Here is a 14006-nt window from a genome sequence, read left to right as displayed (position 1 = left end):
TATAAACATATGTATATATATATAACAGTCGTTTTATGTTAATTTACAAGTATAGTAAAAACAACACGTATACCTTTTTTGTAATAAATTACTCCAACGAATTTTTTTGAAATATACAAATATATACATACACACCTAAACTTATCAAACCTTAATATACACATTGTTTTTTATTATAAATATATGTATATATAAGTTTAATCTGCAAATTTATAAATCCCACTAACGTTATTCGGAATAAGAATTATGTTCTAATTAACTTATATGAATTTTTTATGTACAGAGCAATTTTATGTTTTAAATAAATACTGATTATCTTTTCCACTATGATTGAAGAAAAAAAAATTAAACTTATTAGTACAAAACAAACAAAAAAAAAACAAAAAACAAAAAAAAAATAGGTAAATACACATATTTATAATTATTTGAATTCTTCGTAAAGTTTTTTAAAATATCGAATATTGGCAGAATGAAATTAGTTAATTTAATTATTATCGACTACTCCTTCTAATATTATGCGTCTAAAAAATATAAAAAACATGATAAATACATTCAACATAACTAATTTATTAAAATATGTAATTCTATGTGTGTATTGTATGCGTGTACGTGTGCAAAATAGCAAATTAAAGTCATCATAATGTTAGACTTTTAAGTGAATGATCTTGTCTTGTGAATGTCTTTAATAAATAATTCTCGATATCTCTAATAGTATTGATTGATTTTTTTTCTCTTACTTGAAAAAATAATCGCTCGAAGGAAAACAGAGTTTCTCTTTTACTTTACAAGATAAGATTGTTTTTCAAATTATTATGTAAGATTTATTCTGATAAGGAAAATGAATAGATACCCTGTGCTTGAAATTGCCTCCGAGGAAAAAAAGGATATTTCTAGTAAAAAAGTAAAAACAATAATGTCGTTTGACAAGTATAAGCCTGAGTGTATGATCAAAGCAGTTAATAATATTAATAATAATTTTTTTTTTTTTTTTTTTTATACTAATAATGTTTATTAAGACTCTACTGCTTTATATTATATATTATCAAATAATTGTCTCTAGTGTATGAAACTTTTTTATTCTCCATAATTTTATCACTATATATCTATAACTTCGGTTCAATTCAATGTAGATGATTAAATTTATTAAACTAACTTGAATACAAATAACAATATGTAAATGTGTCATATATACTAAAGTATGTGGCGAATCTAGTGGTAAATTTCATTATGAATTGTACTTTATACTAGGCATTAGAAATAATTCTACGAACGTCAATTGTTTTATTATTATTTAGTAATCTATTATTTACGCAAATTAAGAAAATTTGTAAAGTGCGGAGTATTATTTTTTAATAAAATCGTATAATAAAACATCTCTTAATAAATAAACTACTCGATGACGTAATGGGAATATAAAATGGTTAATTGTGAGAGAATAATGAGTTTAATTACAGGTAAAAGGCGGCTATATTATAAATTTTATATCTATCATTAGCCATTTCCACTGGATTTGTACTCGAAAATTTCACTTCAATGATCAGGTGATTGTGTGATTAATGTGTTGGACTTACTGATGATGCGCTTTACCCACCTGCAGTCGAATCACATCGTCGCCAGATCGTTTTTGCAATTTGTAAACAATACCAAACGGAAAACTAATCTTCGTGCCCAGATTATCCGTGTAAACATCCCTTTATACTTTTCCATATGGACATGCTTGGCTTACCCATCATGCGCCACTCTCATGTGCAATATGACACTCCTATGTGTTTCTTAAATCGATAATTTATAGGGATATTGAGGTAGGGACAGAGCTTCGTGTGAATTGTTCATAAATATTAGCTCTTTCCTCTAGTCATTTCTATTTAAAAACTACCTTTATCTTATAAAAATAGTACTTTTTATTTTATTAAAAAAAAAGCCGATGGATATTTCAAAAAATATTTGTTTCTATTTTTATGTGATCTATTATTATCCTCCGCAGACACAAGAATTTTCAATCCGACGGGAATAAAACGGATTAATTCAATGCATTTCCAATAATAATAATAATAATAATAATAATAACAATAACAATAATATTGATAATAATAATAATAACAATTAACTTACATTTTACATAATTTCATAAAAATACAATAAAAGTTTAAATAATATTCATAAGAATTAATTATATTCTTGTTCTGAATTATTAAGACCTATAAAGTAAAGAAGAAATTTATCAATTTGTTTATTTTTTGTTATTGTTATTGCTTTCTTCTTTTTCGTTTTTTTTTCATAATCTTTTAACAATAGATTTAAGTTTTTAATTTAATAATATTTAACTTAATTAATTAATATTAATAAAAATTAATAATATTTAACAATAACAATAGACTTAAGATTTTCAGAATTAACTTTAAAATGGTATAATCAAAAATATTTGAAATAAACTATCGCCTAAATATATATTATTATCTAAAATCTTTGTGAAATTTGTTTACTTCTATTAACAGAGAAATAATTAGAGTAATTTTCAGATGAAAAATAAAATAGTATGTGTGTGTGTGTGTGTGTGTGTGTGTGTGTGTGTGTGTTTGCGGGTGTGAGCGTGTGTGCACGTGTGTAACAATATTGAAATCAATATAAATATTAATCATGATAATATGAAGCTGTACTTTACAGTTATATAAATAGTCAACATGTAAAACGTGTTTAATTTAATCAATATTTACGAAACGACCGCCGTTATATTTCAACATTAACAGTTATTAATAATCATTATAATATGCATTTGCATTATATTCTATATTTTTGTATTACAGATGTAATTAAAATTTTGATAAATTTGATTCTATCCACTTATATTAGAACTTGAAATTATTAGAAGATAAGAATGAAGCTTCAAAAACGTATAGGAAAGAAATTTAATAGTCTAATCTTCTATAAGGTGCTGTTAAAAAACCGATTATCATCAATGTAAAAATGAAAAAGAAACAAAAAGAAATTTTGTTATTAGAAAATTTAAAATATTAATTTGACACGACAAGAAAAATCTACGCATTTTATAATAAATGAATAATTTACTTCGTATTCTTCTTGCTCTATGTATCTTTGGAAATATATAAATTTTAAAAAAATGCTTCTCCTTATTATCACAATACTATGTTTTTTTTTTTTATTATTCAATATATTTATGTTAATGTAATATATATTTGTAATAATATTAAAAATAAGCAAATGGACTTTATAGAAGAAAGTATGTCCAAATCTAAAGAAAATAGATCTTTTTTTTCTTTTAATTGCTTTTTGTTTGTAAATAATTGAATTTTATCGTGACTATAAAAATACTGTATCAAATAAGATTAATTGACATAATAATTATCGACAAAATGTAATACTATTATAAATAATTGCATTTAGTAGATAAGGAAATTTTTCAATATTTTAAAGGCATATTTCACGATTACATTTATTTACCCATAGAGCGAGGAAAATCAACATCTGTACTCTCGAATATATTACGAGCCGAACATCTCACAATGTTTAATCAATTATTCGAAAATCAGTATTTTAGTTAGCGTTATATGACACTATCAACTGGGTTTTTTTAATCACGAAACTTAGCTTTCTTGATACTCTATTTTTCGAGTAAATCTCTATTTCTTTTTAATATTACAACAATTAAATATATTATTTATTATATTATCCGTTTTTCGTTTTTATATTTACTATTAGCGTAATAATACGTATATTAAATTGCAATTATAGTATGTGATATTATTTTACCAAGTATTTCTTAGGTTTCATAGAAGAATTTAAAGAAGATGAAGAAGTAAATTTCCATGAAAAATTTGTAAATTAAATAAATTGAATGTTTAAGTTGTGTGTATGAGAGTGTATTGAAACTTAGATGGACTAAGCCCGGCTAGCTCAGTCGGTAGAGCATGAGACTCTTAATCTCAGGGTCGTGGGTTCGAGCCCCACGTTGGGCGTTTTTTTTTTTCTTCTTCATTTTTTTCTCCATTTATTTTAATTATCATTATAACTATAAATACAAATGATTCAATTTAGTGGACACGTAATTCTCGAAGAAATTATTTTTATTAGTGTATCATTGCATCTTTTAATGACTACAAAAAATTTCCATTAACAAATAATTAAATAGACATTCGCAATATACGGAAGAAATCTTGCTTATAATTCCGAGCGACAGGTATATTCATATCGAGTTTGAAAAAACTTTAAATTTTTTTTCTTTTTTGCAAAAAAAAAATATCTATCGTTGTATTTGCTTTAATTATTATTGTAATCGCACGTGTCTAATAAGCAAGAGTATATACGTACATGTTTTCTCGATTAATCAAATTACCATAAGCAAGCTTGGATACGTAATTTTTGTGTTTGAAATGAATAATATAAAAAATACACGTGACAATAATAAAATTTAATACTATGGTTAAGCGCTTCTTACCATAAATTTGCAATAAATTGTTGCCACCTCGTTTCCCCTCCTACTTATCATTACATCATATTAGTCATATTCATATCTTTCGGTAAGCAGCACTGGCATATAGTATTTTATCTTTGCAGTATTTTTCAAAAAAATGTGTTTAGCCAACATAAGCTTTTATAGGCTGTGCACTTTATAATAAAATACAATATCGAACGTTTTCAAATAGCAAGAGGAGGGTAACGATATGTTATCGTAGTTACATCGATTAAAATGTCATTGCTGTGCTCTACCGGAAGTGATATTTAGAGAAGATTTTTTTGTATAAATAAAGTGCCTTTGATCGTAACACATTGTGCTTCTCGGACTTCCACCAATGCTTTTATTTTATTTTATTAATTATAATGGGCAACGATAAATCGACTAAGTTATTCGTTCAAGCCATACGTAATTTTAACATTTAATCTTTAGAAAGTATTATCGTTTATTCGGAGCCCTCCGCCACTCGATTCGTGGCTGAAAATTCGTAAACAGTTGGCTCAAATTATCGAACGAGTATATTACCAAGATAAAGCGAGATAAAAGTGGCTCCCGATAACTAAACAATTTAATTATTTAATTATGTTCTTTCGACAATGGCAAGGAATTTCGAAAGTGGATAAATCGGGAGGAAGTTTTTGTAGGATTATCGCGGGCATAAATAGCGACTTGACGCGTGACATCTCTAATGATCCCCAATTAAACGAAACGCTCGATTTCAATGCTCGAGAGTCCCAAAGTTACCTAACTATGTAAAGTAAGAAAATACGACGATGCCGCCTCGTGGCAATGAAGATTATGTTGGAGAACATCAGACCGCTCGGCGATTCTTCATTGGCCGACCTTTTACTTGAATTTCTTAAAGGGTCGCCTTCTTTCACTGCTCGCCGTTCACTCGGCCGCAATGCCACCAAAACTCAATTATCTCAGGTCATTAATTAAGGATTAAGGCCCGATGGCCTCAAGCGCCGATAAGAGACCATATAATCAACCTTACGCGACCTTTAATGCGGGGACATTTTGAAAAATCGTCTGGATCGCGTGCGAAAAGTTTATTCCCGACCCGACAACTTTCCCAAGCACAAACATACGCTATTTACGTATTTACGAGAACGCTTAGTCTCCGGTCTTAATATACTTACTTTAAGCCATCGTATTTACTTCCTTTGTTTTGATTACATTATGCAACATTATGCTAATTAAGTTCTCTCTTTAATGCTTCGCTCTAAGCTCGCGTCACGCCTCCCTAAGTGCGAATGCTCGTTCGTAACGGTCACCTCCTTACTTTCTTCTCGAATCAATCGCGCTCTCTCCATCGGACCAACATTTGCTTAGCGAGATTAAACAAATGCTCGCTCGACCAATTCGCCTGGTTCGCTTAATCTTCGCTGGTTATAAGGATTAATAATACTCCGGATAATTCGTTGCCACGATGATGAGGAATTTGTTATGTAGGGTCGATGTCGCCTTCTATCTTTCTTCTCTCCCACTCCCTCTCTCCATCTCCCGTTCTCGCGGCAATGGTAAATAATGGCGCGCATTATGTTGTTTTCAATCGGCAAGGAAAAACGCGATTTTCGAATTAAAATCGTTATTGCCACTTTTTATCTGATAATTTCAGTGCTTTGGATGCCATTGTTGTTTCAATCAATAAAGACTCGATGGCTCTTTATCTCGTTGGCATTATACAACGCTTCGAAATTTCATAAACAAAGCTTCGGGCGCGCCACGTTTAAATGCACTCTGCCACGCGAACGGAAAGTACATATAATTGATAAATAATCGAACCGTGTACGATACCGTCCTAGTGTACTTAATTATACAATAACAAACGGGTGATTGGTCAAAATACATTCACGATTATTCTTAAAATGTTTAATTATATTATCGATAAAAGCCCAATATCGCTGGATAATGCCCTCTGATAAACATTATTTTAACTCACGGGAAAAATCCAAACTCCTTCCCTGGTCGTTTATTAGTCGTTTTGTAAATTTTATTAGCGCTCTACAAAGAAATCCACTCTAAAAAAAAAAAAAAAAAAAAACCCCCCAAAAAAAAAAAAAAAAAAAAAAAAAAAAAACATGACTTTTGGATAGAGTACTAGTACAAGTACCTTCGAGGGTGCCATTGAGATATATTCGACTAAATCTTAACACAATAGTGGCACACGAAATTTCATGAAGGGGAGAGCTCTTGAACTTACGTTTCACATAAATAATCCAAATGTTTTTTTAATTGTAATTTATTACACAAAATCATATGAATAAACGTCCGGATTAAGATAGAATTCTTTTTGTATTGACGTTAATCATTATGCCTTAATGATAATTGAGCTATATTTGTCTCCACTTTCTCTCCCTTTAAATCCATAATAATTTTAAGAAAGAGACTTTGAAAAAAAAGACTACATCGTGAATAATAATAAGATTGGAGAATACGTGAATTTTTGTTGAACTTGTCGTTTTGGCATTTTAACCGAAATAACTAAGTAATATAGACGACATGCGCATAGCGTGCTATTCGAAATTCAAATGAGAATCTGCAAATTCGCAAAACTTTCAGTATTAGGAGGATTTTAATATTTTTCAGCGAGCAAGCAATGTTTAATCGTATAAATTTCGTTCGCTCAAACATAATTTACAATCTCCATATTTAGGAATTTAGAGAAAGACATAGAGAATTTAAGGAATTAAAAATTTCCAATTACAAGTATTATTAATATTTAAGGATAAATATTTTTTTAACGAAAATATTTTATAATTCACGCGATGCTTGCTAGAGATCTTGAAATTGTGAAATTGTGCTATAAACGAAGAGTCTGTTGTTCTTGTGAGTTAAAAATTATCGCAACACATAACCGAAAGAATAATGAAAATTCAATTTATTCGTAATACTTGAAAATTGATCGCTAAGTGTATTTATACAAAACAGGGGGGAAAAAAAATAGCGAGAAAAAAAAAATACGAACAAAAAGATTAAGAACAAATAAATAAATAAATGAATAAAGAATGAAAGAAAGAAGAAGCGGAAGGATGGAATGATTTTAATAATTCGATCGATCAATGTTTCATACCAAACATAATTAACATTCCGTAAATATAATCGTAATATTCAATAATAGTGTATACCACTATGGTAATGTATAGTGTTTTATGATATGGTTAATGTTGCCTTGGGCAAATGCTATCGCAAGCTCTATGTGTTAATAATTAATATCAATTACGAGAATAAGCAATAGAAATAAATAATTATATAAAGCTTGATAAATTATGATTGTCATTTGGCCGCTCTCTAATACTTATTCCATTATCCTACAAAATTTAATGTTCACAACAACATCATTCGATATTCCACTCTCTTATGTAAATATTATAAAACATTTGACATAATACTATCTTATTGTATCTTATATTTCACTTTCACCTTGAATAAAGTTCATGCAAACCTAGTGTAAAAGATAATTATCGTTACGTGAGTATGACAAAGCAATGGTAGATATAAAATTCATTAAAATAGAATAATCAACAATAGAGATATATTAAGTATTATGTAAAGATATATCTCTCTGTAATGGCTGTCCGTCTCTGTTTGAATGTGTGACGCGACATCGTCATCCTTAATCTTAAACTCCAATCTAAATTTCCAATCGCCTATAATTCAATTGACTTGCGGTAGGACATTGCTTGCTTGCAAATTGCTCGCGTCTATCGGCTCCATTGTCTGCTCGGAAATGCTGGACTTGGCCTTGGCACTTGCCACCTGGGTAATCTCGAGCTTGTTCGATTGCTGGATCATCCGGTAGTACATAAATCCTGCAATACCACACAGCCCGAATCCACAAACTACCATTATCCACTTGATCCAACTGTGAAATTACGCGCAAAATCGTGAGCAATTATTCTTCATGACACTGTGAGACAAGTAAGTAGGTTCTATCGTGTACGATATAGAAGGTTAAAAATTATAGCTAGTGTGTGTGTGTGTGTGCGCGTGTGCGCGTGTGCGCGTGTGCGCGTGTGCGCGTGTGCGCGTGCGTGCGTGTTAAATGTTAAATGGGACAGGTAAGTGGTAAGGGATGGAGGTGGGGGAGGATCATTTCAAGTCTCACCAACGAGACTTTCGCAATAAAATTATAAAAAGTTGTGCTAATAATTCGTCGGTATTGCATAGGGATCAACAACATTATGATTAAGTCGTTAAAACTACAGCGGCCATTTAAATGAGATAGAGTTAATGTGCGGGCAAAGTCGGTTGTCGCTGTACTTAGAAAAAACTTACGTTACGATGGTAACGACCTGAATGCCGGTTTTTACTTGCGCCACAAAGTTCTGGGGCAACGCTACGCCTTCTTCGACCCAAAATAGCGGCAATAAAGCATCGGGGAACTGTTTCATAATCTTGAACTTTTCCAGTTTGTGAATCATTATGTTAAATTGCAAGCGCTTCCTCGCGGTGAGGGGAGTGCCGCTGAATGGCTCCATGTCCAAGAATATGCCGTGCTCTTCCTGCGTTAAAGTGTCGTTTGTCACAAGTTCTCTAAAGCAAGCGGTCCAACGGAAATCCGACGGAAATCTCACCTTTGATGGATTAAGGCCGTCTACCATGTCTAAGTAGTCTTTATCACCGAGATAAAAGTGGGGATGCGAGGCTACGAGAGGAATACCGGCGCACTTGTAAAGATCCATAACTCCTTTCTTCAGGCACTTGTCCGGGGCTTGGCAGTAGCACCTCTGCGAGGGAATCGTGTTTGGATCGCCGAGGAAAGCCGTGTAGCGATTCAGAATCATTCCTGTTAGGGACATAGCAATCGTTTGCCACCAAACCTCCATCCATTCCTCGTTTCGCGAGGATATCGTTCCCACGATATGCTTACCTGAATTATGAACTTTCTCGCTGAACGTTGTGCTTAGGCTGCGGCAGAGATCCGGGGCGAACGAAACGACATCCTCGCTCTCGTAAAAAAAGGGATGAAAGATAGTGCCATCCGTTCCGTTAAAAGTATCGCAATAATCATCGTCCCATAAGGATATGTTTGGCTTTCCATTGAATTCAACGACCACACCAACGTCCATTAGGTTTTTCGTCCCCCGCAGCACGCGCAAACGTGACTTTGACGACGTATCGTTTTTCTAGTAATTTTTCATTGTTGTTTTTTGGTTTTGGTCGTTGTCGTCGTTGTTGTTGTTGTCGTTGTTGTCGTTGTTTTTTTTTTTTTTTTTTTTTTTTTTGTTTTTTGTTTTTTGTTATTCAACACAAATTTTATGTCTTTTGATTATCGAAGGTAAGGCATATTGTTTTTAAACGATTATATGCGATAATGCGATTAATGGGAATATGCTTGGCAAGAATTTGAATGGAGAAAGTGTGAGGAAAATGATCTTGTAAATGCCGATTAATATTCGCAAATAGTAGTAATCGATCCTCCTCTATTAAAGTGCCTATGAATACGGCGAATTTGAATATTGAGTAGGATAATGGATGGAGAAGAGATGTGGGAACGATCGGACAACGAATGAAAACGAAATATATAAAAGTTTAAGGATGATGAACTAACGGTGGCAAATCAACTCATCATAATCCCTGTCGATAATATATTTTTTTTAATAATTTTTTTACTTTTTTGCTTTTAATTGTGCGCATCATAGGCGAGGAGGCACTCATTGACTAGCCGTATTATTATTATAAAGGCGAGAGATAATTGTGAATTATCGCTCGATTGCGGACATTCGTGAAAGAGGAAGGATAAGCTGGTCTGCCAATACGTGCTTATTCAAAAGCGATAAACACGAGAGATTATTTTTTTTGCGACATGAGCTTAAAAATGATGTAACATTATCATAAATATATGCTTTTCGTGGACTAACCGCTCCAAAAAGTGAAAATTTATATTTATCTTCGCCGTCCTTTAAAAGATCGGTAGAATCTTTCAGCATTGTGCAGACAGCGGTAGCAGCGAAATCCTGCACAGTACAGTCGATCGGCAAACCATAAAACAACAGATCCATGGCCTTCATCTTTATGAAAATGTTGCTCGGGTTCTTAAATATACTGTTAATTGCTTTATCTTTTAAATAAAGGTAACGTTAATTTTTACTCATTTATTATTAGTATAAGATACTAGCTACGTACGAAGGACATGGCAAGCGATATTTCAAGCATTTACTTACTGATGACAGGAAGCATCGTGGGCTTTTCTCTGTACGTTGTCATGACCATAGCCAATATGAAAATGTGTGGCAATATAAGCTCTTCGTCTCCGGTAAGTCCTTCGCTCATTTCCGATTTAAATATCCATTTGTTCTTTATACTAAACTCTACCGAATCGTCTTCCTCCCGATCGATTAGCTCAGTTTTTTCCTGCCACTCCCTTGTAGTTTGAGATTATTTTAAGATTACGTTTTACATAGAGAATTTATTAGGAAAGTAATGTGCTTTGAGCTTACTCAAAGAAGAAAGGCCCGACTTCACGGAGAATAGGTTTCTGACCTGCTTTTATTTCATCCGGATTCGTAACGTTAAACAAATAGACTCGGAATTCGAGCGCAAATGGTAATTTACTCCACATTCCTCGCATATCCGATCCTGGCTTTAAGGCTACTTGCTAAATAAAGTAAATAAATAAAATAACGTTAATATTTTACGATACACGCGCGCACGCGTATGGATTATGTGCGCGCGCGCGCGCGCGCGGGCACACATGTAGTTTGTTATATACTACGTGAAAACCTTAAAATTTGTTTTACAATATCTTCCACAGGCTCGGACACGTATCAATAGCATTTCGTTGAAATAGAAAATATTATTTTATTACTTTATTTCTGAAATCGCAATGGATCGCAACTGTTAAGGTAATAATTTATTATCCGAATCAGCAATTACAGCTGGCTCTATACTTTAATTAAACTCTTTACGTGAATCAACACTTTTCATACGTTCTCGAAATGGTCGTAGAGTTTTGGGGTGGGGTGGGGTGGGGTGGGGAGTGACGAGTGTACGCGTGTGCGTGCGCGTATGCATGAAAGAGTGGAAACAAAAGAATACGAATGATGCGTTAAAAGTTGTTGTAAATGTTAGAAATAAAGTTTGAAGGTAATTCGAGTGATAAATTCATTCTATAATAAGATTTTGAATATTTAATAATAGTTGGGCAGATTGTTATGTGAAATCAATAATTCATCCAATATTACCATTCACCATCTATAATTAATTTCATTGTCCCTCCAATTCATGGCTAACCAAACAAGTTTATAACAAAAATTTCAAGAGTTTCCGGTAAAGGTAAGAATAGCATTGAAGGCAAATTGCATAGCAAATTAGTTCTATAGACTTCATTAGACGCGTGCTCGTCTTACGCTTTGACACCTTCGCCCTCGCTGAAAGAATAATAATCGATCCTGTACACGCGATCGATAACAACTACAAATGAAAGTGTAATGTTACATTTTATACCGAGCGTGAAGTTACACTTTCACAAATTGACTATTTCATAATTTATTAGTTATTTGTCGTATATTTATTATAAGTCTGCTTATTATCGCGCTACTTGACATTGGATAAATCAGCAAAGCTTTGAGAAGATCTTTAAGACACATCAAATCGACTTCCCTAAATACTAAATCAGTGTTCAATATTTAATGGGACTCGCAAGACTTTTTCCTACATTTTATAAATCACTGCCCGTGTGGTGCATTCATCTCGATGGGATGGACGGACGTGCGAGTATTATCAAGCTTTTTTTGCTTCACGAAGTTAATTAGCTGAAAAATACAATGGAAGGTTTTATCGCGTCGTAATGACCAAGTGCTCACACTACCGGGTAACAATAATTTTTATCGTGTCTTTTCGATAAAAAGAAATAAAAGAACGGGACAGAGTGATGGACGAGAAATAAATGGTAAAAGAACACATATTTATTTACCAAGTCGGACAATTTTACCGATATAATTAATTAGGCATTTAATGTACAACGTGCCGAGATAAGTATAATTTATAACTCTCGTGGCTACTAAATTTTCTACTAAATGTCGAGCTTTTTTCTTTTAATTCAATTATCATTGTTGCCATTATAATTTTCATTATCGTCGCTAATACCTCGTATTATTATTACTCCTATCACTGCTGCCGCTATTCTCACTCCTACTATTGTTACTATAATTATCATTATTATCATTATTATTTTGCAATTGAGAATCGAGAATATTGAGAATAGACGATTAGGCTCTTTGTGGAGATGAAATTTCAGGGGACAAGAATTAATTAAACAAGCTTAATTGGTTGTTGGATGCCTTTTTTTCCCTTTTCGTTTTATCGCGTTACAAGGGCGTAAGAAAATTTTTCACTTATTATCGCGAGAAAGATCGTGCTTAGGTAAAACGGCAAGTAATGTAACGTAGAATTGGGAAGGAGGAGCCGTCGAATTTGACGGTCGAGCTATCGAGGCGACGGAGGGCAAAAGAATTATATATTTGCGCATTAAAATTCATACGGCGTAACGTAAAGCATCGCTGTCATATTTCATCGAAAGACCTCCCGTGAATCTCAAGAATTAGCCAACACGTAATCGCAAAGACTTGGGAAAGGACGTAAATACAATGATAGAATTTACGAAACAAGGTGACGCGACATAAAGGCCAGGGTACCAAGAGGATGTCTTTTGTTTTGACAACTATTATTATCCATCGGTATTTCGCACCTAAGCACGACGACGATTAAAGAACAAAAGAGTAAACAATAAACAATAAACAATAAAGAAAAAAAAACAATAAACAAAACAAAAAACAAAAAAACAAACAAAAAAAAAAACAAAAAACAATGAGAGAAAAAGGAGAAAAAGGAAACGAATGAAGAAACAAAAATTGTCGGGAGAAGGGAATAAAAGGAAGATAATAAGCGGGCGGGCGCGTGCCATTTGAATATTTGAGCTTTCGAGGGCGGCCGTGACAAGCCATAAAGACTCGGCTCGATTCTCACGATATCGCAAAAGGCGCTTACCGAGTGAATTTTCGACTTGAGCACCTTGGGGAAAATCAGCCATCCGAACATAATCCCAAACACGAAGAGACAGAGGCCAGCGATGCCGTACTTCAGGAAGCGCTGCATCTTCTTGCTTGCGGTTGCGATCTCGATCGAGTCTCCGAGGAAGCCGAGGAAGCCGAGGGAGCGGAGGAAGCCGAGGAAGAAGAGCCCACGAGCGCGGAACTGACGAAGACGAGCATAAGCTGAGCGGCCGAGCTTGATAATCCCCACGGCGAGCGCCTCTAGGCAGGTGAATCGGGGCGAAAGCGAGGAGAGCGACTGTGGAGCGAAGGTGATCGGCGTGCGCGAAACTCCGAGTATTTTGCGCATTAACGACCCGAAGGGGGCACACCCGAGGACACCGGTGTCTTAACGATGCCACGGTGATACCGATGTCTTGAAGAAGCGGGGCCGCCGAGCCTGGAAGGGGATCCTCCTCGAATATCGCCACGTAATGTACGGTAATTTTTCAAATTACGAGACAATATGCGCGTGCGACTCGTTACGTGCTCGACGA

General features: G+C 33.6%; 1 protein-coding gene and 1 non-coding gene across 2 annotated transcripts; one reads left to right on the top strand and one right to left on the bottom strand.

Moving 5' to 3' along the window:
• Positions 1-3901: 3901 nt before the first annotated feature.
• TRNAK-CUU (transfer RNA lysine (anticodon CUU)) lies at positions 3902-3974 on the top strand. The gene has a single exon. It is a non-coding gene; the product is annotated as a tRNA-Lys (tRNA).
• Positions 3975-8131: 4157 nt separating this feature from the next.
• LOC105363349 (sensory neuron membrane protein 1) lies at positions 8132-13573 on the bottom strand. Its single transcript, XM_011501016.1, has 8 exons — positions 13466-13573; positions 10918-11075; positions 10642-10841; positions 10339-10538; positions 9348-9603; positions 9052-9263; positions 8753-8979; positions 8132-8339 (listed from the first exon to the last, which is right to left on the bottom strand). Exons 1-8 carry the CDS (start codon positions 13571-13573, stop codon positions 8132-8134), a joined length of 1569 nt encoding a protein of 522 aa, XP_011499318.1.
• Positions 13574-14006: the final 433 nt, after the last annotated feature.

Source organism: Ceratosolen solmsi, unplaced genomic scaffold, assembly GCF_000503995.2.
Source record: "Ceratosolen solmsi marchali unplaced genomic scaffold, CerSol_1.0 scaffold27, whole genome shotgun sequence".
Classification (NCBI taxonomy): Eukaryota; Metazoa; Arthropoda; class Insecta; order Hymenoptera; family Agaonidae; genus Ceratosolen; species Ceratosolen solmsi.
Note: the sequence above shows the minus strand (reverse complement) of the source record. Positions and strands in the feature narration are given on the sequence as shown.

Coding starts and splice junctions, on each gene's coding strand:
- LOC105363349 (XM_011501016.1), bottom strand. CDS start 13,573: ATGCAGCGCTTCCTGAAGTACGGCATCGCTGGCCTCTGTCTCTTCGTG. Junction 10,842..10,917: donor GTCGGGCCTTTCTTCTTTGA/GTAAGCTCAAAG, acceptor TCAAACTACAAG/GGAGTGGCAGGAAAAAACTG. Junction 8,340..8,752: donor CAGGTCGTTACCATCGTAAC/GTAAGTTTTTTC, acceptor GTAATTTCACAG/TTGGATCAAGTGGATAATGG.